Below are 26,675 nucleotides of genomic sequence, written 5' to 3' on the forward strand. Positions count from 1 at the left end.
CTACTTCACAAAGAAAGTAGATGACATTCGCTCTTCTTTCTCAACCCCACCTCCTGATCTCACCACTCTACCAACCACAATTTCAGCTCCTTCTCTATCCTCTTTCACCCCTCTAGCTCAGGATCAAGTTCTTTCCCTAATAACCTCTGCCCGCCCCACCTCCTGCCCCCTTGACCCTATCCCCTCTCACCTTCTTCAGTCAATTGCTTCTGATCTTCTTCCTTTCCTCACCCACCTCATTAACACATCTCTATCATCTGGTTGCTTTCCGGACTCTCTTAAAGAGGCCAGAGTGACCCCCCTCCTTAAAAAACCCACCCTTGACCCGTCTGAAGTAAATAACTACAGACCTGTCTCTCTCCTTCCTTTTCTCTCCAAAACTCTGGAGCGTGCTATCTTTAATCAACTCTCCTCCTACCTTCACCGGAACAACCTTCTTGATCCTCTTCAGTCTGGTTTTAAAGCAGGTCACTCGACCGAAACTGCACTCCTTGCTGTCACTGAGCAACTCCACACTGCCAGGGCTGCCTCTCTCTCCTCTGTGCTCATCCTCTTGGACCTTTCTGCAGCGTTTGACACAGTTAACCACCAGATCCTTATTTCCTCCCTTCAAGAACTAGGTGTCTCAGGATCTGCACTTACCCTACTCTCGTCCTATCTTCAAAACCGAACATACAGAGTCACCTGGAGAGGATCTGTGTCGGAACCCTGTCCTCTAGCTACTGGGGTCCCTCAGGGTTCTGTCTTGGGCCCTCTCCTCTTCTCTCTATACACCAACTCTCTTGGGTCTGTTATTCTCTCTCATGGTTTTTCCTATCACAGCTACGCCGACGACACCCAACTCATCCTCTCTTTTCCCAGCTCAGACACAAATGTAGCAGAACGGATCTCCGCTTGTCTGACCGACATCTCTCAGTGGATGTCTGACCATCACCTGAAACTCAATCTCAACAAGACTGAGTTTCTTTTTCTCCCAGGAAAGGGCTCTCCCACCACAGACCTAACCATCACCCTCGACAACTCTGGGGTAACTCCGTCTCATACCGCAAGGAACCTGGGTGTGACACTTGATGACCATCTCTCCCTCACTGCCAACATTGCTGCAACAGCTCGATCTTGCAGATACATGTTGCACAACATCAGAAGGATACGGCCTCTTCTAACCCAGAAGGCGGCACAGGTTCTGGTCCAGGCTCTTGTCATCTCACGCTTGGATTACTGCAACTCACTCCTGGCTGGTCTCCCTGCGTGTGCCATACGACCCCTGCAACTCATCCAGAATGCAGCAGCTCGACTGGTCTTCAACTTACCAAAATTCTCCCACACTACACCTCTCCTCCGCTCCCTTCACTGGCTTCCTGTAGCTGCTCGCATCCGCTTCAAGACTCTAGTGCTTGCGTTCCATGCTACAAACGGATCCGGTCCAGCCTACATCCAGGACATGATCAAAACCTACACCCCAGCCCGCCCACTTCGCTCTGCATCGGCAAACCGGCTCGCTGCCCCCTCACTGAGAGGATCGCAGAGGCACTTACAGAACTCGAGACTGTTCACTGTCCTCGCTCCCAAATGGTGGAACGAGCTCCCCATTGACATCCGGACAGCGGAAAGCCTCCACATCTTCCGCCGCCGACTAAAAACACATTTCTTCCGACTCTACCTCGACTAAGACGATAACGACGACGAAAAAAAAAAAAAAAAAAAAAAAAAAAAAAAAAAAAAAAAAAAAAAAAAAAAAAAAAAAAAAAAAAAAAAAAAAAAAAATCGCACTTATGACTAGCACTTCATAGTTTGATTTACTTGAAGCTCTTACTTACTTCTAGCTCTTATTTGTACCCAAATGTTTAAATGCACTTATTGTAAGTCGCTTTGGATAAAAGCGTCTGCTAAATGACATGTAATGTAATGTAATGTAATGTCTCACCATTTTCCTGATTGCTGCATTGGAGTGGTTCGCTGCAGTAGAGATCAGCTCCAGAGCTTCTGTAACACATGATGAGAGGAAGTTTGAGTAAAACTTAAAGCTTCAATTTCCAAAAACCACGAGTTTCTGCTCCTTCTCTTCCTTCCGTCGTACAGTCACGGATTCATGTGACACGCGTTCATGTGTGCATCACAAACCCGAGTGGACAGGCCTTTGCTTCATCGCTGCTTTTTTGGAATGTGGCTCTGCATTGATTCACTTTTCCCTCAGGTCCGTCCATTGTGTTCACGCCACATCTCATTAATGTATAGGTTTTAGCTGAAGGGCAGCACTTATGGTACAAAAGCATCATTCTGCTGTGAATAATGCCGCCACATGACTAACTCATAAAACAGAATGGGGACGTGAATTCATTACTGTCAGTGTTTTTTTCTTTTGTTGCTTTGACTGAATTCTTTTGACAGACAGGTGAGAGTTTAAGAAATAGTCCTGCAGCATAAACATCGCAAAGGTTGTCAGGAAGAATTAACCAGAGCAGAGTGTGTTTGTGTGTTATGGTAAAAAGAAAAGAGAGCGCAGGTCAAGTGTCTCACTCTCGGCGTCTTTCCGGTCCAGAGCGTCCTCCGGCAGCTTCTTCAGGTAGTCTTTGAGCAGCAGCTCGTAGCGAGGAATCCTCTGGACCGGCTCCAGCATGTGATGCTGCAGCGTCAGGTTCCCACACACGTCCTGTTTCTGTTGTTCCAAGCACACACACAAACATAGGTTTAAACTAATTCATTCACCAATTGAGCAGGAGTAAAGCTCATTATTCATCACATACTAAATTAATAGTCAATTATTTTGATAACCGATTAAACAGTTTGAGGGTTTTTAAAGAATTAAAACAAGTTTTCTGGTTTTTCATCTTGTTAAATGTGATTTTTTTCCCTCTGATTTCTTTGCTCGTATAACAAAGAAATCATTAAAACTAAATCTTTTTCCATCTGTGGACAAAACAAGACATTTGAGAACGTCATCATTTCAAGGATTTGGTCAACACCGATCGGCATTTTCTGACATTTTCTGGACCAAACGATTACTCAATTAATCAAGAAAATAATCGTTCGTTGGAGCTCTTGAAATCACAGTTTCCTCCGAGACCACAATACCTGTATATTCTGGACGACGCTCTTGAACAGCGACGACCGCTGCGTCCACGTGTTGACCAGGTCCATGGCTCGGTCAAAGTTCTTCACATATTCTCCGTACATCTTCATAAAAGGAGCCAGTTTCTGGAGAATGTCTCCAATACGAGGGTTCGAATCCCTACAGCAAAAAAACACACACACAGACAACCAAATAAATAAACTGCTTTTGTTTTGTCCCATGAGAAGAACTCGTAGCTTTTCTCCGCTCAATGCCAAGACTCTTATTATCTCAATCCACCTTTTTCCTGTAAATCAGGTTATATGTTAGTGCTTTAAGCTTTACAGACGCAAAAACAATAAGTGTGTATGTTGGGAAACTTAAGATAATGAGGTTATTAAAAGATTTGAATCATGGATTTAAACCCAACAATGGTTATTTTTCTATAGTCAAACAAACATCTCATTATATGTGGATATACACACATTAATCCTTCTTATTCTTCAGCTCTCGTTGTGTCGATGCCTCATTTCAAGTCTTTTTTTATCATCCAAGCTGATTTGTAATTTGTAATAGGTTCCACGAAATAACAGGTGATTTCCCTTAACACAGCTCTCTGGAGGAGTCATTATACACCAGCGGTGGCTGACATCGGCACAATAACACACACACACACACACACACAGGAGATTAATTTCCTGCTTACTGTAAAAAAAAAAAGAAAGAAAAGAAAACGGAAATGCCCTCAATATCTGTGACTCTGACAAAAAACCGACAACGCTGCAGCTCAGCTCAGCACTAACGACCTGGCTGACCATCGAGGAGCCAGATCCTCCTCTCCATCAGAATAACGCCCCGCTGGTGTGCTTCCTCCTTACCACTCTCCAGTAATGCGCGTCTTGAGCTCGGGAAGCAGGAACTTGTCGTGGAAGCAGTAGATGGAGGAGATGTTGGAGAAGATCCCCGTAATGACGTCCTGGGGGATTCCAGCCTCTGTGAGCTTAGTGCAAAATACCTGCAGAGAGAGAAAAAGAACACACAACATTATTTGTATACAAAACCTACTGCGACTGTCTCTAAACACCATGAATCTGGCTGTTTATTCACACAGACACTCAAGTGGCACCAGTAGATACATGCGAGTAAAATAAATCATAACATTTGTGTTATTCAGGGCATTCCTTTTTACTTGATAAACTATAAAATGTATAGTTGATGGTTTGTAAAGCAACTGTGGATGATCACTGATGTCATATGCCACTTAAATTATTTGTTAAATATGACGTTTAGTCTAAAATAAATGTCACAAAGACAGCTGATTTTAATTAGATTAACAATTTACAGCATACTAGCTGTCAATCACACTGGTGTCCGTACTTTATCGTAAATGGAAACATCATTTACAAAAATCAACATTTTCTATCAAAGACCTCAAACTAGCGGGTGAGACCATTAACCAATCAGGAAAATGTTTACAGACGTCAGAAAATAAGTGACGTTCAGACTCATTTTCTTGCAGACTTCCATTAAATCACAGTTGTTTCTGTAACTAGTTGAGTCGCCCCCTGGTGGCTATTCAATATACTCCTAATTCCTGATTGGCCTCAAAGAGTAAACCAGACACTTGTGCCCACTTTTATTTACTCAGTCTACGGTATTCACTGCAGTATATAAAGACAATATTACATACATGAATCAGGTAATCCAAAAAAACATCACTTTGTCAAATATTCTTTATGTTGAAAGGGTTTTTTATGCACTTAGGAGCATTTATCAAGTTTCTGAGAATAAAAATATGCAAAACTTACATACATAGGTTAATAATAATTGCCCAATTATTTGCTCCAACTGACAACAGCAACATGTTCAACTGTGAACAAACTATAAGAAATGAAGCACTCACTAAACCAAGCAACGTTTTCACTCATCACTCAGAAATAAAGTGTTTGATTGTTTCCATGGAAGTCACTCTCGTGTGTGTGTGTGTGTGTGTGTGTGTGAAAAACAGGAAGTAGACGGTGAGGTTCTTTGCCCTGAGTAACAAATAAACCATAGCTCTTCTGAGACAGAGCAGCTGCCGTGAATCTCCTCCACCACACGAGCTCAACAAAGAGGAAGGAGCCTGAACCACCGGGAGTGACGTCTCATCACACACACACACACACACACACACACACACACACACACACACACACACACACACACACACACACACACACACACACACACATGCAAGTGAAGAACTTGAATAATATATAACATAAACCGCAGTGGGCATATGAGAAAAACTGTTAATATAATTGGGTTTTGAGAAGTTTACCTCTGTGTGACTCTGCGTTTAACACCTCAGCTCAACAACTGCCTCACAATTTCTTTTTTTATCTCACATCCAAAACATTAAAGACAAACATTGCTATACTGCAGACTAAAGGCCCTGCACAAAACATTCCTGCTGTAATTGAGCGTGTAAAAATGGCAAATAAAAATCTTTTATCGCCTTTATAGAATCGTTTTAATGCACATTACAGAGGTTTTAATGTTTGTCATCCAGACCATAAAACTGACAAGCATCATCATCACCATCAAAACCAAGATGCTTTATAAATATAAACTGAGCAAAAACATCTATAATCTGCTGGATTGCCACACAAATTGTTACAGAGGCACAACCAGTTCCTCAGAAATGAGGTTCTGCTTCATTAGGACCAGGTTTTGGTCTCCATGACAACTACTGGTCCTGACCATGTCAGTGAGCATGCCAGAAAAGGTCAGGCAGACGTGCACACTTAGTGCAAAAGCTCAGGTTTGTGCTGCTCATGTATAAAATATGAATATAAACCACATGCTCTCACATGATGGTGTTTACACTGTGCTCAATAATCCCATCAACAGTGGAAGGCTTGTTGTCCAGTGGGTCACGGTGGCCTGTTTTTAATCCAGCGCTGATCTCAATCTCTGAGATCGCAGGCTCATTTAGGAGATTGAAATTTGGACGAGAGGCGCACACACACACAGACACACACACAGACACAGTCACTGTCCCAGTCAGAGACACACAGTGTTATACTGTACCTGGTCCAGGAGGTTAAGTCTCTTGACGTAGGCCTCTTCAGTGTGGAGAAGCTCTTTGGCGATGTTCAGGAGCTTCTGAGCCTCCGAGCACTGAAGGAAACAAGGAAACGACAACAAGGATTATGTTTGAGACATGAAACAAAGATCAGATTAACAACAATAAAAGGGAATTTTTGAGTTTACACACACACACACAAACAAACACATCAGTGTACGTCCTCCATCCGTCAACATCATCAATGAATTAGTTTCTTTAGAGCAGATAGATTCTATGTTGGGGTCCATAAATAAAATGACAGATTATTTTCTCTTTAGTCTTTTACTTAAAATGTATTTAATTTAAAATGAGTCTCAAGAAAATGGCTGGTTTACATACTCAAAATAATATGACATGTTCCAGAAATGGGGCCACACGGCGGGTAGTGGCTAGTATTGATGCCTCACAGCAAGAAGGTCACTGGTTTGACTGAGGGCCTTTTCTGTGTGGAGTTTACATGTTCTCCCCCCCCCCCCCGTGTGCATGTGGGTTCCCTCCAGCTTCCTCCCACAGTCCAAAAAACATGCAAACCACAGGTGTGAACGTGTGAACGTGTGAACGTGAGTGTTTGTCTCTATTATGTCTCTGCATGTTCGTCCTGCGAGGGACTGGTAACTTGTCCAGGACCCGTGTCCCTCATATGGAGATAAAGTGGTAAAAATTCAGTGTGTGAGTTACAGAGATGTCGACGTATGCACAAAGTTACTCTTGTCACGGTTTATAACACTAGTTTAAAAATAAACTTTGCCTGCAGTACACCGTCAGCAGTTATTCCTGTTTTTTTGTCTCTTTTTCATAGACTAAAGAATATTGCTGAGACTTCTGTTTGAGACATGACTCAGCAACATCCGTGGGCCACTGAGTGTGTGCAGACATGCAGTACACACACAGTCCAGCAGGTGGTCACCTATGACACTGATGTATGTTATTAACTGAAGCGCTGACTCTCTCTCTCTCTCTCTCTCTCTGGTTATGAATATTTGATTGAATGATTAAACACCAACACAATGTTGCATCGAGGTCATGAAACATTCAGCTTCTCACAACAATTAACACAAACACACTCATTTGCACACAGCAGTGGGAGAAAGGTGATGACGAGCTTTTAATTCAGCCCTGTTTCCAAGTTCAAGTTCATTCAAATGAAGCCTCTAAACCAGCGCTCCACCATTATCACCAACGTTAAAATACAGTGGTGTTTATAGTCCCAGCAAACTCAGCTACGGACTTCACAGGGTGTAGATTTTATTTATTCCCAATATGATCATTTCTCTCTCTCTCTCTCATCATCCTCCTCTTCCTCACATATACTTCACACACTGGTATAGCGACATTAGATTAAGATGGAGCGAGATTATTATGTATATTTTGTCATTTGTTTCATTTTCTACACTACACTAGAAGTACCACCAGAGGAAGCCTGTGTACCACTGGTGGTAAACGTACCACAGTTTGAGAACCATGGCTCTAAAGAAAGTGCCAGAGAGAAGAATTAAAAAAACAAAAACACAACCATAACCCTCGGTTTATTTATGGTGGGGACCATTCTGCATCTTTCTCTTTGACCTCTCTTTATATGAAGCATTTAGATTATTTGACTGATGAAAAAGAAAGATATCGAGCACTGACCCAGTTTTTATAAAGTAAACATCACAACAAACATAATGCTCACTAAAGCTAAAGCTAAGCAAAGGAAATGAGCATCACTGGCAAAAAATAGAGCAGACGAAGAAGAAACGAGCACGTTCATCACTGATGCACATTCATTTGACCTCGGGGTGAACGCTGAGATGTGTGTGTGTGTGTGTGTGTGTGTGTGGGGAACATGAGACAGTGGACCACTAAAGGATGAAGCGAGATACGCTGCACTGCTTCATGGTGACAACGTGAAGTGAAGTGGAAAAGTAAAAAATCTGGCACTTAAACAAAAAGTGTGCAATTTCTGCCACTAGAGGACAAAATAACTGAGTTTGAAGATAATGTCTGCATGGGATGATGGGGACTCTTTGTTACCTTGGACAGAAAGTGGAGGAAACATTTAAAATGTGTCTTTATATATATACACATATATATGTGTATATATATATATATACATATATATGTATATATATATATATATATATATATATATATATATATATATAGTGTAATGCAGACATGTTACACATGTTCATCAGGACAAAGAGAGACTTCAAGGCCATTGTGTTTCTTTGTTAACAAAATGCTGGATGTCCTTCATTTGTAACTTTTCTTTACTCATTCAATCAGTCATCTTGTAACACTTTATCCTCCACATCAGTGTCGTGGGGGTCACTGGTGTCAATCCCAGCTGACAAAGGGCTAAATGTGGGGTACACCCGCCAGTCCATCACAGGTCAGAGACAAATGACCATTCACACTCCCACCTGCAGTCAATTTAGAGCGTCCTATTTACCTAATCCCCAAATCTGCATGTTTTATAAGAAAACCAGAGAACCTGGAGACAACCCACGCACTGTGGTGCATTTTTCTATTTTTCTTCTTCTTCTTATTCTGATGTCACACTTCTTATTAAACTGATGCAGCTATCAGTTTCACAGAACTCTGGGACTGTTTGGTGGGAAATTCAGCTTCTTCTACTAAAAGTAAAACACAGAATGTTCATAGTTTGCGAAGTGAACGATAAAAAGGCACCAAACGTTTTTTTTCTCTTCTTCTTCTTCAGTTCTCTCTTATCCTCTTTCAACGCACATCACTGAAAACCCACATCCTTTGTGACAAGGCTGTCATTAGAGAGCTGTCAACATGTCGGCTACAGTGTCAAAGCAGCCACATACACACACACACACCCTTCCTCTGCACAGCAGGCCTGGGATGAGGAAGCACTGGAGAGCAGAGATACCTCCCCCCCCCCAAAAAAGCTGTGGGTGTGGACCATCGATTTCAACATTCATACTCTGAGAGTTTAAGCATTTAAATAGACTGAAGCTGCTCTCCAGAAGTTGAATGTGACAATGTAACTTCTCCTGCCCCTCCTGCCCACATGTTGTTGGACTGGAATGTTCTGGACATGTCGTACATGCACGTGGCTCACACATCTCCCACAGCGTTCCTCATACTGTACGCGAACAACAAACTCCGGACTGAAACTGAGTCTGCAGAAGTGATGCTAAGTTGACTAAAACTCTTTCCCCTCACTTTGCGCCGTTTCCTGTTTGTCTCGTCTCTCTCGACGTCGTTTCACGTTTCTCGCGTGGCCCCCAGAATCTCCTCTCCTGTGGTACGCCGATATAACTGGAGACTCTTTCATCTGAAAGTGTTGGTCTCTGATAACATACGGTATATAGGCCACTGCCAGGAGGAGGATTGCGTGCACAGTGTTGAGTATCACATTTTGTTTACGATCAATAGTCAAACTGAAGGACAAGAGAAAAAGGTGAAACTTCAGATCATCTGAGTGGGAGATTTGTGTCTGTGGGCTCTTTCATGTCCCGGCCCCCGCGAGCTCCAGTTACAGCTCTCTGGGCAGGTACTCGTCCCCTGTTATTTAACGTCAGAGGCACTTTTAGATACGAGGCGGTCGCCTGTGACTGTGGGCAGTGTCTAACGTTTCGTGCAGAAGTATTCTTTGAAAGTGTTCGCCCAGGCTGAGATAATAATAGACACTAGAGAATTCCAATGCAACATGAAATATAAATTAAAAAGTGAAGGTGGAGGTATGGAGAGGGAATCAGGAGACATTAATAACCACCTTGGAGGTAAGAGGGGGGAGGGGGTGATTCAAACCTTTCAAATGATGGTCATACAAGTTTATACTCACTCTGTGCGCCTCTGAAGGTGGATCTGCTATATATCCAGTCTGTGTGTCCGTCAGAGGGTGCATCTCCCCACTGCTGCCCTCGTCCAAGTCACTGTCCTCATCCTGCGTCGAGTCCCGCTTATTGCCAACGGTCACGCAGGACACGCTCTCCGTTTCCGTGACGCTGTCGTAATGATCCTCCTCGTCGATGGCGTCCTCGTTGGGGAAGACTTCCCCCTCCGCGGTGCACGACGGGCTGTCGATGCCGCTGTCCCGGTTGGGAATCTTCCCGTTCTGCTCCGAAGAGTCCGGATTGTCCAGGAGCTCGTGGGAGGAGCCCTCCTCCCGCTCCACGTCGTCAAGGCAACCGATGCCGTGCGCGATGTCGTCCTCCGCGCAGTCGTCCAGTGCGGCGTCGTCGGCGCCGTCGATGTGCATGGCGGACAGACAGGAAAGTTCAGCAGACACCTCGTCGTGAGTCCGCTCCGAGTTCCCAAGTGCAAGTTTGTCCGCAGCGGAGGCGGCGGAGGAGGAGGAGGAGGAGGAGGAGGAAGAGGAGTCTCCTGCGAGCTTCGCTGGCGTGTCTGGGCTGCAGGAGGACGTGATGTCAGTGGTCGTGTCCATCCTCAGATCCTCAGTGCAGCTGGGACCGTGGGAGCACCCCCAGGATGGGAACCCTGGGAAAATAAGGGACGCAGAGGAAATTAGTGGCCACAGCAAAATGAAGAACCAGGACACTGCACTATAAAAATTAAACATTTTTAAAGGTTTCCCATGCTAGATAATTCAAGATGCAATAGGCAGGATTGCTAGAAAATCGACTAGTGTTGAATTAGATTTTGTTTCATACATGATGTTGACAGATTTTTGGGTTTTATGTTATTTTATGAACTCTCTTTAGGACATTTTTAAGGTTTCTTGGTCACAATGTTTCCATTTGAGATGAAATATTGTCCTGATCTATACACATCATCATATTCTCCAGGCTGAAGAAAACATCTTCACAGATCTGAACAAAATATCCGACAGTAATCATTTTGAACACGTTCTTGAAATGAAAATTACATGAATTATGTAAAAACATTCCTTCTCATTCCTTCGCAGTCACAATTTAAGTAAAAACATAATTGCTATTAGATATTTATTCAAAATCGTTCAGGCCTCTCAATCTGTCAATCAAAGGGACATGTACGTGTATGCATGGTTGTAAATATCAGAAATAAAAAAGTGTAAAGTAAAGGCTGCAAATGTCTACAACGCTGTTTTTAACAGGCCGATTATAGTGACCATGCGTCAGTAGAAATGTGTTATTTACAGACTGATGTCAGTGTCAGTGGAAAAACAAGGTTGTAATATATTGGTATCAGGTGTAAAAAAGCGGGATCTCTAAGAAGAACAGCCTCTCTTTCTGAACTGCTCTACGATTGGTCAACGTTTCCTATGATGGGTCAGAATAAGCAGCTGTAACCTGTCGTTCTCTTTTACATCACTTGATTTACTTTATGCTGAAAGTTTATTCTGCAATTATTAAGCACAGCAATATACTCATTGAGATTTCTGATGAAATAATGTCGTCCTGACTGTGGCTCACCTCGAATTCTCAAACCTCTCGATGAGCAGCCCGACCTTCTGGGTCTCCTCTCTCTGCGACTGTGTCCCCGGGACAGGAGGCGTCAGAGTCGGCTTCGGCTTAGGTGGCGTAGGCGGTGCTGGCAGAGGCCTGGAGGGTGCCGGCGGAATCCTCTTGGGTTTCTTGTCTTGCCCAAGGGCAAGCAGGTGCGCAGGTTTAGGGGGCACTACAGACGCAGAGGTCCAGACAAGGCAACAAGAGCAGAGCAGGAGAGACACATGAGGCAAATGGAATCAGGCAACACGAATAAATCCCAGAGAGAAAACCTCCATGACTGAGTCTTTGTTGTTAAGCCCGGTTGTTTTCTTGCAAATACAAAAACTTCAAAGCAAAGTAAAGTAAAAAAAAGGAACATATACTATCGCTGCAGCGTAAAAAACCAACCCTGAGCTTCAACTATGAGCCAACTTCCTTATTTCAGAACAGGATGCTGAGATCTGTGCGTGGTTTCAGTCAGTTCAAAAGAAAGAGCAAGCGCACGTAAGAAAAAGAAATAAATAAATAAATGACTGGGCTGACTTTAAAAATGAACCGGTGCATTCCTGCACACGACACGCAAATGTCAGTGCGTGAAGCCTGCACTGTATTTGCATGTCTGTTAAAACCTTTCTGTCTAATGAGGAAATCTACGCTACACTTGGATTTGGGAACATTTCTTTTGTGTGTCTGTGAACGTCAGATAAAATAAGAGAGTTTTCATAACAATGTTGTGATAATACAGACTTTTTATTAAACCTGTGATTTCCCTGAGACAGGTAAGAAAACCACTTTTTTAAAGATTATTTAATACTAAGAAAATTTAAAAAATACTTGAAGGCATGATCAACAAGAATAGAAAAAGCATTTATTCAATAATTACACAAAATAAGTCATTGATGTCATGTTTTTTTTCATTTTTACAATATATTGATGACCAATGATGACCATTTTGTTGATGAATATTATAATTGATCAATTTTATAGCATTATTAAAAAGCTAAAGAAAGTAATATGCAATAAAAGTGCGTATTTGCAGTGGAATATAGTGTCATGATGCACAAACACAATATATATGAGATGTGCAATAGCTTTTTTTAGTTTTTTTTTTTACAGTATTTGACCAGAGGGAAGTGAAGTGAAGCCCGGTTTTAGTTCCTGCTCCACAGATTTCCTGCCCGCCGGGTTATTACTTCCCCGCCAGTGATCTGAGAGCTGCTCTCTCAGGATAAACTGAGTGGAATAAAACTGCTTTAGAGAGGAAGTTCATCCTGTCAGGTGGGAGACACTGCACTGTATCACATGCACCGTCAGTCTGTGCTTAGAAATATGGCACTCCTTTTTTGCCCGCTGGACAAAAAAGACATAAAAATGTGAACGGCTTTGTCTTTGAGACACTTAAAAAGGAGACAATTCATTCCAATAGATTCTGAGAGATCATCGTTTCTGACTGCAGGGCTGGATTGTTGAGTATGGAGCCTTCCCTGTGTGCACATGGGTTTCCTCCCACAGTCCAAAAACATGCAGATTTGGGGATTAGGTAAATTGGACACTATTTTAGTTTAATTAGCAGGAAAATGGTGTAAAATCACATGTTGCGGCTAAAGCTGACATTGTCACCGAGGATGACTTCATTTATCTCCTCCATCTTGAGGATCTTTCTGCCTTTCCCTGCGTGAAGTGATGGTAGATTTAACATTTAAGTAGAAAATGCCACACTGGGGTCTGGAGAATCACAGGCTCGCACTGCAGCCAATTTTGACAGTGTGGAAAAATCAAAGGCATAAATAATCAAATTAATGACGGCCAGGTTTCACTTCGCGTTCTCAGTTTCTCAAACCAGCTCCTATTCCTCCTGCCACATAAAGTGCCGTCCCAAACTAATGAACGCTGAGTGGACGTGGCTTAGCAAACCTTTGGCGGCAAGTCTCCATCGACCTGGTGCAACATGGAGGTGCAGATACATCCCTACAGATACAGGAGTTCAGTGTACCTCCATTCAAACACCCAAAAAAGGTCAACTGTGCTTAGGAAAACATGTTGTCTAATAAAACAACAGACTTGTTTATATTATGATATCTTAGGGTAACACTTGGAACAAAATTGCTAAAACTGTGGACAAGTTTTCCTTTTCAGTGTTGACTGTGTGGGTTTCTTGAGGGAATAAACAAAACAAGTGACTATCACAGGTCTACAACTCACACAGGGAAGGGAACACAAAGCAAACACAGGAACTTTATACTGCGAGGGGCGGGGCAGACAATCACACACAGGTGTGACACATTCAGGTTATCAAAAAAGGCGGGAAACGGGAAATGTTATCAGGAAGATGAAAAAAATATATACAGATAATACAATATCAAACACGTTTTAATGTAAAAAGTAAAAAGGGAACTTTACTAAAGGAGAATGTGACACTTTGTGTATCTCAGATCTTTAGAGACAAGTGTGTTTCACTACCTCTAGTTGGTTCCATTATCTGAACTATCATGGTTACATTTTTGATAAACTAAGTGCACTTACAGAAAGTTAGATTATGTTAAAGAGCTATACTTTCAATAGATTTATATTTCTTTTTTTAGACATTTCTATAATCATAGTAATGATGTGAAATGGGGACATTTCACATACATTAAAAAGTCCAAACTGAACTTTTGCACCAAAGATTCCGCCACAATAAAAGACATTAATAACAAGAAAGCAACCTTTACTTTGGGCGCATATATTATTTTCTCACAATCTGTATAAATATGCACTGTACTCCCCAAATATGCATATTTGCACATATTTGTATGTTCTGTTGTGGGATTTACAACAAAAAGGATGAACAGGTTTGAGAGAAATCCAGTGTCCTGACTAACATGAATGTCATCACTAACACCTTGAGCTTTCCTGTTCAAACATGTGAAAATGGAGGGAAAACAATCACCTCAAACGTAGCGTGAACAATGAACTGAAAGTAAAAGCTGCACAAAAGCCCTTCTGTCGATGTTTAACTCATTAAAAACGCCTCTTTGTCACAGAGATCCACAATCTAGGTCACAGGGTTCTGTGCACATCAGGTGATACTGTCTGCACCTGTGTTCTCCACACAGCTGAGGGCAATCAGTGCGAGCAGGTTATAAAGACAGGACACAGCAGTCGGACTCTGCTCTCCAGAGAGTCAACACCTTCACTTGACTTTCTGTGTTGTTGTTGTTGTTGTTGTTGTTGTTGTTGTTGTTGTTGTTGCTGTTGCTGTTGCTGTTGTTGTTGTTGTTGTTGTTGTTGTTGGTGCTGCTGCTGCTGCTGCTGCTTGTGTTTATGTGTTTTTGGTCATTTACTTTTTATGCCTGTCCTGGTCCACTTCCCTTGTGGATTTAGGTCCATTTTCATTTTGTTTATCCAACAGTTTTTTTTGTAGTAGCTGTCATTTGCTCTGACCTTTTTGTGCCTCTCTGCAGAATTGAGTTCGCTTCAGCAACCCTTAACCTTCATGTTGTGTTTATGGATAAACATAATGTCTCTGTGCATTATTAAAATGCTTACTATGGTCAAATCACAACTTAAAAACACTGACAATATACACTACAGAAGCTTTGCAGTGAATCAATGATTTAAATCAACACAAATGACCGCTAATGGCAGCTGTAAAGCACTTTGGTGACCTGTGGGTCGTCGTAAAGGGCTAAAGAAATAAAGTACATTATATTATGTTACTTTATTTTATTCTACTTTTGGATTTTGAGGAGTGATGTTGGATGAACGAATGAATCTTGCAATTTCCAATGAAATCCAAACCCATCCTGTTACAGTCTCTCTGCCACTGCCCTGCACATGTAACCTCACAGAACTCGCCCCCCCGACTTCTGTTAGCGACAACAAAGTTGTGTTTTCATTGTGTCTGACGGCACAGGTGTGTCACATGTCATTGTGTCTGTGTCTGACAGAGCCAGGGAAATTCCTGAGAAGCTGGAACATAAATTTAAAAACAAATAATCTTTGATCTGTGTGAAAAAGCTGCAGTTTGGCGCACGAGTTCAGACAACAGTCAGGACCCAGGCTATCCTTTCATCCACAGGTGTAAAGCCCACAAACCCCACAGTCAGAGAGTCTGGGGGTTATCATACAGCCTGGCCTTCCGCCGCCTCTCACCCAGAGCAGCTCCAGCAAAGGGAGCAGAGTCCACCCCCTCTCAAGGACTTAAGAACCAGAGCTGACGCTATGTGTCGAGGTCAGGGCGACTGTGTCGAGCCGCTATCTCTCAACCTCTTCCACAAGCTCCACCTCCTTTCCTGCCAGAGAGGTTACGTTCATGTGACTGTACAATATGCAAATAATAATAATCTCAGTGGGAGCCACTTCCCTCTTCCCTTCAGCAGCAGTGACCTACTGAGCTGTGAGTGAAAGGGTGAGGCCAGCTGACACGCACCATGTCATAGAAGAGTGTAGAGCTGCAACTATCGATTATTCTCACAACCGATTCATCTCTCGATTAATCGTTTGGTCCATAAAATATCAGAAAGCCTTAAAAAATGTTGATTGGTGTTCGTCACATCCGGACGAATGTCTTGTTTTGACCACAAACAAAAATGATTCACTTTTAATGATTTCTTTGTTATCCAGAGCAAAGAAATGAAGAAAATACTCACATTTAAGAAGCTTAAACAATCAGAAATCTTGTTTTAATCATAAAAAAAGCTTCAAACCGATGAATCGATTATCAAAATACGGCTCAGAAGCAGCGGTCTGATCCTTTTGCACCTTTCATTTTCAACTGACAGCACCTGTCAATCAAACCTGGCCTTGAAGTGGGCGTAACAATATTGATTTACCTTGAGGTTTCTGTGCAGTTGGCGGTCTGGGTGAGGTGCAGGACTGGGGCCGGGGTTTGATGGCGGGTTTGTCGTGACATGGTCTAGTGGTGGGACCTTTCTTAACCAGCGGCGGCGAACACAGATAGTCCACTGATCCACACTGGTACTGCAGAGAGGAGGCGGGGAGATCTGCGTGGAAGACATGAGACGGGAAAACAAAATCAGGCGTTGATCGGAAATCATGCAAATCGTCCTCATGCACAACCCAGTTTTAATCCCGGGGATTGAAACGAGAACACAGCCGAAGGTGAACGACCTTGAGCTCGGGGTGGGGAACAGAGAGGTGAAAGGAACCTCAGGAGCATCGATCCTGACACCAGGCCCTGAGGCTGTGGACAGAGAGACCTGCACAGGCTGCATATTGCTTTCCCGTCTCGCTTTTTCTGATAGACCCCACATCTGACTGACTCCATCAAATCTTCATTAGACACCATCTGTAAATAGCTCTGTGTGTGTGTGTGTGTGTGTGTGTGAGGGAGAAAATAGCTCGATAATAGAACCACATCAAAAAAGCCTTTCTTTGTGATGGTGTCCCGTCCTGAAATGTGTTTCATTGATTTTATTGTCTCGCACTGAACAAATAAAACAGGGCGTATTTGTTTATGTATAAGCCAGGTGATGTTTATCGACCATAAAGAACTTGATAGGCTAATTTGTTCCGACTAAAGATATAAATTAAGGCGACTAATTGACTAAAAACCAGTTTGATGAACCCAGTGAACAAAGTTTCTGTTTACAGAACAAATTGAGATTGCAATCAATTACAATATTTAAATAATAATCCTTCCAGTTTCAATAGGGTTCTTGCAACCTTGTTGCTCGAACCCTAAAAAGTCATTAAGATTCACATCTTAAATAAATATGACATAATTTGAACTTACTTTGGTTATATGTCCACGTAATGTTTGTTTTTGTTTATTTTCCTTCTTTTTTATTGTATACAAAATGTATACTTTCTGTACTGTGCACTGATATACTGTGAAAGGCAGATATTATCAGATTGTTCTTCTTTCTGCTTCCTTTTCATTCTTTTTTTATATCAGTTTCATTAGAAGGCCCTATTTTATGTTACATTTCTTAAATTAATATAAATAAACATGACAAACAATCACCCCATTCATAAATGTTCTGGTGTCTTTTCTCTAACAGAAAAAAACCCAAACAGCACGGGTTTATTGACAAACAATAATCAAACCCAATATGAAACAATAAAACCAAATATACAGTAAATCTGCTTCGTGTTATGCAGTTTTAAGCAGATTTTATCCTGTTTTGTGAAAGTAAATAACGACACTTAGTGCCAGTGTTTTTAAAGTCTCCGTGAACATGAGTGATGCTCACATGGTTTGGTAGTTTTGGTCTTTGCTGACAAGGAAGGGGAAGATTTGGAATATTACCAGACGTGTCCTTTTGTTATCAGTTGTTTTGTCGCGCCGTGTCCTGGCATGTCTAATGTGGTGTTTCATGCTGTGAGCTCCTCGCAGTGACAGGAGGACATTTCAGTCTCTATAATGAGTCCTGTTACGCTGTCTGCTCCATGTGGCACACACACACACACACACACACACACACACTACAGGCTCTCCCACCATCTTTGCAGTAACAGTAGGAAAAGATTTCAACTCCTAAAGAACACAGACATGCAGGATCACGGCGGCTACAGTGTGTATGTTTTATATCAGATTATCCTTTGCCGTGGTTTCTGCTAATCCAGTCTCTAAATAAGAGGTAACTTGAGGGAAAACCTTGACCTATGATCGAGTGAGTCCTTCATGGTGAGGAACTCTCTGACCCAACACTGGCCCGGGGTTGTTTCCTGGGAAAAACAAACAGCGGCGGAAGACGGACTCATAGGGGCTGGCAGCGTAGCCGTGGTTACCTGGGGGCAAAAACCTGGCCCACATATCAAACATCCCAACACCAAACAGGAACTTGACGACACAGCAGAGAGAGAAAAGAGCTGACACTCACAGCGGAGCAGAATTAAAGTCTTTTTAAAACGAATAATAAAATGAAAGTAAACGAGGAATATAAATTGTTATATTGTGAGAAAAAGAGCAGGTTATTACGCGACGTTACCTTGCCTCCACTTGCTCAGTCTCACGTATCCAAAGGGCAAAGAACAAGAAGGAAAAACCTCTCACACAAGCCGGCCGGTGTCAAAACAAATCCTGCCCTCCCAGTTTACCACTGAAGGCAGCTCTGTGGCAAACACACACACACACACACACACACACTACACTCCTCTGTCCTTTTCCCATGTGCGTTGGAGGAGTTGACACCTCTCTGTTCACTTGCCAAACCTGATCCAAGCACCTCCTCCCCGGGGCCAAAGTAACACAAGTGTGTGTCACTGTTGATCCGAGCGCAGCCTTCACTGCAGCAGACACATGACAATACTGACACCAAAACACCGTCTGACGTGACGTGAATGGGACCAGTTAGTCACCCAGTGGAATGAGAGTTTAATCGTGTCATTTTTGCAAAAAAACTCGGGAGATTCGTCAAAATCAAGCACCGTGAACCAATTTTCTCACTTCCCAGGACAGGAATTACATTTCCAAGGACATTATCACCGCCGCACCCTTTCGCCTGCGTGTCACCGTGACAACATTTCCCTTCATATCAGTTCCTATAACGTCCTGGGGCCAAAGTAATTAGGCAGAGGGACAAATTGCATTTCGTCCCATCTGTACATCGGGGGGCGTGCATACTCTTTTTTAAGACAAAGGTGTGGTGAATGTTTTTGGAATGTAAACTGAAATTCTTCATGACAGTGAGGGAAACTCTCAGAACAACGCTGATACCTCCAGGTGTGCGAGGGAGACACAGTGTGTGAAACACACTGTACGTGATTTCACATCCTCTTTCTGCTCAAGTGGCCTCATAGAGCTTCCGGTGGAAATGAAGAAATTTGTCACCTATAAAAAGTCTTTAAAAAACTGCAGACATGATTGTAAACTGACCTTATTCTGAATCAAAGTGTGTTTTCTTGAGTTTCTAATGATATCAGAATACACAACATATTGATGAGATTTTGTGATTCTAGTTCACACATGATTGTATCATCATATAATCTTGGTCAATACCAGATTAACATCAATGCAAATACAAACGAATCTTATCTGGAATTAGAAACTATTCAGCTGTTGGCGCGAGTCGCTCACAGAATATTCCACTCATATTTCCGTGGACATGTTACAGAGCGTCGTGTGATGATGACTCACGTCCACTGCTGTGAAATCTAATCTGATTACAACACATGCATAGCAACACACAACACACGGCAACACAACAGTAGCAACTCAAATTTTAAAAGACGCAGGAGTACCGTCGATTTGAAATTTTACATATTCTGACGAGTCACCTTAGTTTGAATAATCCCAGATTGTGTTTGTGACGTTTTGAAAGGTTTTCTAGTGGAAACTTTCATATTTCCACCCACATTTCACCAAGTGTAGTCTGATTATGAGTCTCGCTTTCACACTCCCTTGGCTGTGAAAGCCCTTAATAATCTGATTACTCTGGTAACACGTGGCAACACAAACTCAGCAACTAAGAAAATGATAATAATGATTTTATTCCTAAAGATTTTTTTTATAATTTATGCTGCACTGAACAGGGAGGCAGGGCAGATGTTGCAGGAGTCAGGGGTGAGGTAGTTTATGGACGAGTAAAAAAAAATGAGCAGCTGCATCGTGGACAGGTTGGGAGTTTTCCGTGTCTCGACGTGTCCTAATCTGATTATTGCTCCTTCAGGGTATGACCTTATGCAGGTTCCAGTAATCACAAAATGCCATTTACAGTTTATGGCTTTGCGTCTTATTCAGGTTAAGGTTTCAGGCGTCATCCACGTGGAAACACAACCTCTTCCTATACGAACACACTGTGTATGAACTCAAAACACAAGAAGACGAGCATAACGATGAAGATGGCAACAGCAAAGAGACGCAGGGCCATGACATTATCATTTCCCCAAAGTTTTATACATGCAAGGGCAGCATTTGATGAATGTTTTCCAAAAATAGTGTTTTTAGAGCTCCCTAAACGGCGCTTCCATGTGGATAAAAAGCTTATACAACACACAGATTTTGCAGGTTTTCCTAAAACTAGTTCGAGTGATATCAGAAAACAGCCGTCAAACACGAGCTTTTACCAAACACATGAACCAACAAAGTACGACCATATCATCAGGTCCATTAACCTTCACAGTCACAACTAAATGTGAGGATCAACCAAACTGTCCATATGTCTCTTACTCCAATGTGTCCTCACAAAGACACACACACACACACACGTGCACAGACCCGGCTGACTGTCAGTCAGTGACAACCCTGAGGCGACTCACTCAGAGTCATTTATTTCCCATCATCCCTTGAGTACAGTTCTCCTGGCCCAGTGCTGTCTGGGAGACGGAGTACTTGGAATCAGCAGTATGTCCCCAGTCATTCAGGCAGTCAGTCAATCAGGTCTCCGCCCCACAAACCAACCCCTGGTGAGGGTGAGCTGACAACCACGCTCCATCACTTCATTCACACCCATCCATCCCCCAATTCCTCCACTGAATCCGAGTATGTCGCCTCATTATTCCCACATTGCTGTGAAATTCCTCATATTCTCGTTTTCTTTCTCCGCCGGCATTTTAAACTCTGTTCTCCTGCCCTGAACCATATTGATCCGTTTATCCTGAAGGACTGAGTCAAAGACGAGCAGTCTACTGTCTAATTATACCGGCCATTGAGCCACTTCTAGGCTCTCACATGCAGACTTGCCTCAATGCCTCTTTTTAATAAGATAAAGAATAGAATGAAACCCTGTAAAGAGATAATATTTGAAGAATAATGTCCATCCCTCCTGTGGCTACCATCACTGTGCAGCAGGAGTTAAGGCCCTGGTTTACATCCGTGCACCAGATTTTGGAGGCGTGTGCAAAGAGAAACTTATATCCAGCCTCGCTCACCGAGCAGAAAAACCTTGTCGAGGACAGAAGTAGGAGAGTCCTCCGAGCCTCGACCTGCTGACACCCCAAATCCCCACTCAAACCAGACGTGTCCGAGAGAGCTGTAGCATCGTTCTCTTCTTCTTTGGTAGGAATGCGTCCTATTCCCTTGTGTCCGGACTTGTACCGCCACCCGATGGTGAAGCGAGATACCGCAGGAACCTGACGTGTGAGTGTACCAGGGCCTTTAGAGCTTGTGATTATTCAGATTTTTTTTTATATATGTTCAGTTAAACTTAATGTGCAACAGAGGAGATAAAATCGTCATATTGGAGAAAATATTTGACATATTTTTGTGGGACTGGAAATCAGAGATAAAGGGTGGTGCATCACTTTCAGAGAATGTGTTTCAGGAAATGGAGAGAGAGGAAATATTGGTGACTGATCAACAGCAGGAACAGATTCTCAGTCTATGACAATCAGCAGATTTCTGTCAAAGGGGAACAAGGCTGCCAACTTTCACTCACAAACACACACACACACACACACACACACACACACACACACGGCAGGCACATAAGGCTCAACAGTGGCATCTGGCAGCAGATTACAAACCTACTGTATATTTGTCTATGTCTCTCCCTGCGCTCGTGTCATAACCAGTCACATTCTGACCTTGACGCTACTGTGTCAAGGTCGTCTGTTGTGCTGTTTAAGAGTTACGGCTGTGCCTTAGGTTTCACTGGTATCATGGCGTCCCAGAGGCCGGTGATGGGGTGATGGGGTGGGGTAAGTCCTCTTGTTGGGTCCGTCCTCTCCCCCTAAATCAGGCCAGTGAGCACAGCACGCACACACGGACACGTCTCCCACACACTCATCGGGAGGATTTCAACAGCTCCCACAGATTAGGACCACACAGTTCAGTCTGAATAACACAGGGAGGCTGCAAAGAGGATGAGATTATAACGGATGCCTCGAACGTGTTGAGGGAAGGAAGGAAGAGCTGGCGATAGCTGACAACTTTATTTATTCATGGCTACTGGGACTTGAGAGTGTTTAGAAACAAATTATAGACTCTAGCTGGAATAGGAAGGAAGGAAGGAAGGAAGGAAGGAAGGAAGGAAGTGTCAACATGTGAAGAATTGTTTGTGTCACTGTTGTGTCACTTAAACATAAATATAATCTGGTTGTATGATGCGATACATGGTCCACGATACCAATTATATCACGATACAACGATTCTGTGGTGATCGATATGACGATACATTGCGATCTCTGTCTGAACTGAAGAAGACAAACACGTCCGTGAAAAGTTAAAAGTACAGGATTTCTCTATCGGGGCGTCTCTTAATGTAGCTTTAGTAGTAGTAGTTTTATTGCAACATACTTTGACTTTTACTTGAGTATATATTTGAAGAAAGAACAGTACTTTTACGCCCTTCCTTTTGGCTAAGTGACGGTCGTTACTTTATTTTTTAATATCTTTTTTTTTATTACATGCGCAATCTATTTCTCTCCCTGTTGACGATAGCTGACAAAATCTTGCCAATCAAATGCAGCCATTTGAGTCACATGACAACACTTACAGCTGTTAGCCGCAGATTTTGGCTCCAAGTGGACTTAAAACACACCAGTGGCTCGTTGTTTAATGTGTCCGACACCGAGGCTCTGGTCTCCGGTTTCTGGCCTCTTGTCTCCGGGTTTCACATTATATTGTGTCTATTTTGTACCGTTTGTGTTATTTTGAATATTTCAAAAATAATCCGGAGAAACTCAGTACTTGTACTTGAGTAGTCATTTCACTGCATCCTTTTTTACTCCTACTCGAGTAATTATTATCTTAAAGTAACAGTACTATGACTTGAGTAATTTTTGTGGCTATACTACCCACCTCTGAGCGCCACCATGAGGAGACATGAAGTATCTTCTTACGCAAATAATATCCTCAAAGCAACCAATCCTTTCTGTTCTGCAAAGGTCACTGTATTTGCTGACTTGTCTGGTAAAGGGAGGAGTGAGCAGTCTGCTAATGCTTCCACACTAGACCTTTAATATCACAGTGGCATCATCCGTATATTGCCCCAGATAAATCAAGTTGCTCTAAAGAGAATCTGCCTTAGTCCGCCTGTGAGATGGCAAAGTGGTCTGCTATCACCATGGCAACATTGTTGATCTATATTACCAATATAGTAGGTAGGTCAGGATGAACCATAAAGAACTGTGTGTGGGTTTTTTCTTTCTTTCTTTCTTTCTGTTAGGGAGCCACACAGAACAGAAGTGGACTCATAAATAAGGAGTAAATCAGAAAGCATCCCCACTATTGTCCTTTATGTTTCCACAGGAGAAGAGAGAATCTGTCGGCTCATCTCACGAGCAGAGAGGACGACGGCCTCTTTGTGTTGTTCATACGCAAAGATTCTCCTACTTTTCCTGACGCACGCACGGCAGCATATTCAACCCAAGACATTATGCATGAGCCGTGCATGTGGACATGTGTCAAACAGCAGTCTTTATTCCCCCGATGACGCGTCCTGCTGAGTGGACAGAAGAAAAGCTGAGGGTGAGGGATGATACAGTCACTGACCTTTTCCCTGCAGCATGACTCAACAGTCTGGCTGCAGCGTAAGTCAGCGGAGAACACTCAGCGTTGACAGTAAGTGGCACAATGATGAGAAGACAAAGCCGAGAGGGCGGATTAAAATTTCATATTTATCATCAAACATTAACGTGACGAGCTGCAAATGAACAGGTCGGCTCTGGAATTCTGGCTATTCACGGATACACAATATTGTATGCCTTAAATAAACCACCTCTGTATATTTAAAATAAACACTCATAAAAACCAAAACATTGATTCATATTGCTTAACCCTTCAACACGTATCACAGACGACACGTTTGCACAAGCGCACTTTGCATTGCAACTGTTTCTGAAAACTGAGATGTCGCACATTAAAGCCAACATGTGGTTATTACGGTAATTTCACTCGCGCTCTTGCAGGAAGCCGGAGAATCGGTATGTTTTTGTCGCCAGAGAGGAGAGAGTTGGAAATGTGTTTACATGTTGAGACTGGAAAAATGTTTTTGTAAATCTGTTTTAAACTGTATTCTAATTCTAATTTAATACACAAACTCTGCTGTTCACATACAACATTTCTCAATAAAACCTTTAGTTTTTCTTCATTTTAAATTGTTAATACACTATTTAAACATGCAGAAAACTGTAAACAACTGCCCTGCCAGATACTGGACAAAAACACTAACTCACAGGACATTTTCTGACCCTTTTATAGTTAAAATAAGAAATGAGACTGCAATATTTCCCCCACATTCATGCAGCAGTGTTGGCCACCACAGATTTTTAAATGCCAACATTTCACATGATCATTAATACACTTTTTTTTTTTTTTAAATATCATTATTAAACCTTTACTTAACCAGGTAAAACCCACATTGAGATTAAAAATCTCTTTTTCAAGTGTGTCCTGGTCAAAACAATTGTCAGTCAGCAGCCAAACAGACTGTAAAAACATAAAGTAAGCAATCTTCAGGATCACAATGATAATCATAAATCTACATAGACATGTGTTGCGCTCATGATTATGACTCATAACTTGCAAAAGATTAAAGTGAGCAGCAAAAGCTGAACATTAAGATGTCAGAAGACAAAAATTCATATTATTAAGTCATTTAATAATAAAACTAAAAGGTTAACACTAAACTGAGCAGCATTAATCATGTTTTGGTTGAATAATAATTGGTTGCTACTGTTTGCAGTGCATTCCTGTGTTCTGTTTTTTTTGGGTTTTTTTTAAAAACACACCCACATATGCTCATTAATTTTGGTGAGACAGAGTTATCAGATTCCTGGCCCCACCCACGACTACCACAACAGCTACAGGAGGACATTTATGAGGCGCAGTGCAGAGGTAGGTCCCTGTTTGTCTGCAGTGCAGTAGCCAAGAGCATTACTGTAAAGGAAGCTGCCACAGATTAGCAATTAGGGCAAACGCAGACAGAAGAACAAGGCAGTTTATAAAGCTGCCCGACTGTCCCAGAAACTACTGAAGGCTGTTACTGTGGCCGCTCTCAATGGAGGCTTTCACTGTGTGACCTGACAGGCAGTTAAATAGCACAACAACCAGGGCAGAGCTGAGCCGGGATCCCATCATTCATTCGTCCTCTCAACACATACACACCTTCACCAGCAAGAAGAATCAGAAGTGCTGGTGCTGGAAAATTACTCCAGATCCTTCCATTCCCACAAGGCAGAACCTGTGTCAACAAACACAGGTCTGCTTCATGAATCATCAGCCCCCAAAGCCTGAAATAGCATTTTCAAAACAAATTTCCATCATTCCCTGTCCTAATAAAGCCACACAGGAACGCAGACGATGCAGCTGAATCTTCCGGTGCTGGACTGAATCATCCTGAGCCGTCTCTCAAGTGTGAGAGTATGGATTATTTTGTTTTATATCGATCGCTGGGATTAACCACTCAGCGTGGTGGACAGAAGCAGTTAAAAACAGATGACGCGTGTGATTGATTAATCGCTCACTGACTGATTACTTTGACATTTAGCACATGTTGACATCTATGCATGCAAACACATACTGTACTGTGTATTCATGTACACGCAGCTGCTGCTGCTGCTGCTGCTGCTGTTTGACTTTCCAGAAACCCATTTACTGTGCAGCACCGCACAAATTACAACGACACTTAACTCATGTCAACATTCTCACCATTGCATGTGATCTGTTCACATTTTATAGTGCAGCGACCGCAGGGAAAAACACTCAGCGGCGACCGAAAACATGGCCACGACCAAATGGCTCCCTTTCCAAAATAAAACGCGAAACCCCCACACGGAGAGAACATTTCACAGCAACAAAAACACACAAAAACACACAAAAACACACAAAAACACACAAAAACACACCTCTAAAAGCCACAGAATTGCACCTCTGGAAAACCAGGGCTCTCCTCCCCTGACAGCAGAACAACAAGAGGAAGTGGTGATCACAGAACATGCACCAATGAATTCAGCTTTTCCACTTACATGTGGACGTTTGCTGGAAAGTTGGTGTTTATAATTAAAAGGAGAGTTTCCCCAAGAGGGATGTGGATATTTTGGAGTGAATTATAGGGCGCTAGTGTTCACAGCTACAATAAATGATGCTTTTGGAGAGAGTTAAATGATAATATTTTCCTGACAAACATATTTGTGAATCAGATTTTTCAAAAAGTAAATTGACCAATTTACCAACAACTTAACTAATTACTTATTACAAAAACTTGGTGAAATAATGATGTAACATCAATAAAAAAAAGTACTTTTT

At 42.4% G+C, this 26,675-nt stretch overlaps 1 protein-coding gene across 1 annotated transcript in view; it reads right to left on the bottom strand.

Moving 5' to 3' along the window:
- Nucleotides 1-26,675, bottom strand: part of fgd (faciogenital dysplasia) — a 73,379-nt gene that overhangs the window by 14,029 nt on the left and 32,675 nt on the right. The window contains 9 exon segments of the mRNA XM_058642914.1: nucleotides 1,925-1,983; nucleotides 2,518-2,656; nucleotides 3,073-3,229; nucleotides 3,928-4,064; nucleotides 6,122-6,211; nucleotides 9,958-10,572; nucleotides 10,574-10,613; nucleotides 11,528-11,732; nucleotides 16,357-16,527. Coding sequence (XP_058498897.1) covers nucleotides 1,925-1,983; nucleotides 2,518-2,656; nucleotides 3,073-3,229; nucleotides 3,928-4,064; nucleotides 6,122-6,211; nucleotides 9,958-10,572; nucleotides 10,574-10,613; nucleotides 11,528-11,732; nucleotides 16,357-16,527 — 1,613 coding nt within the window.

The sequence above is a fragment of the Solea solea genome, chromosome 11, assembly GCF_958295425.1.
Source record: "Solea solea chromosome 11, fSolSol10.1, whole genome shotgun sequence".
NCBI classification, from domain to species: Eukaryota; Metazoa; Chordata; class Actinopteri; order Pleuronectiformes; family Soleidae; genus Solea; species Solea solea.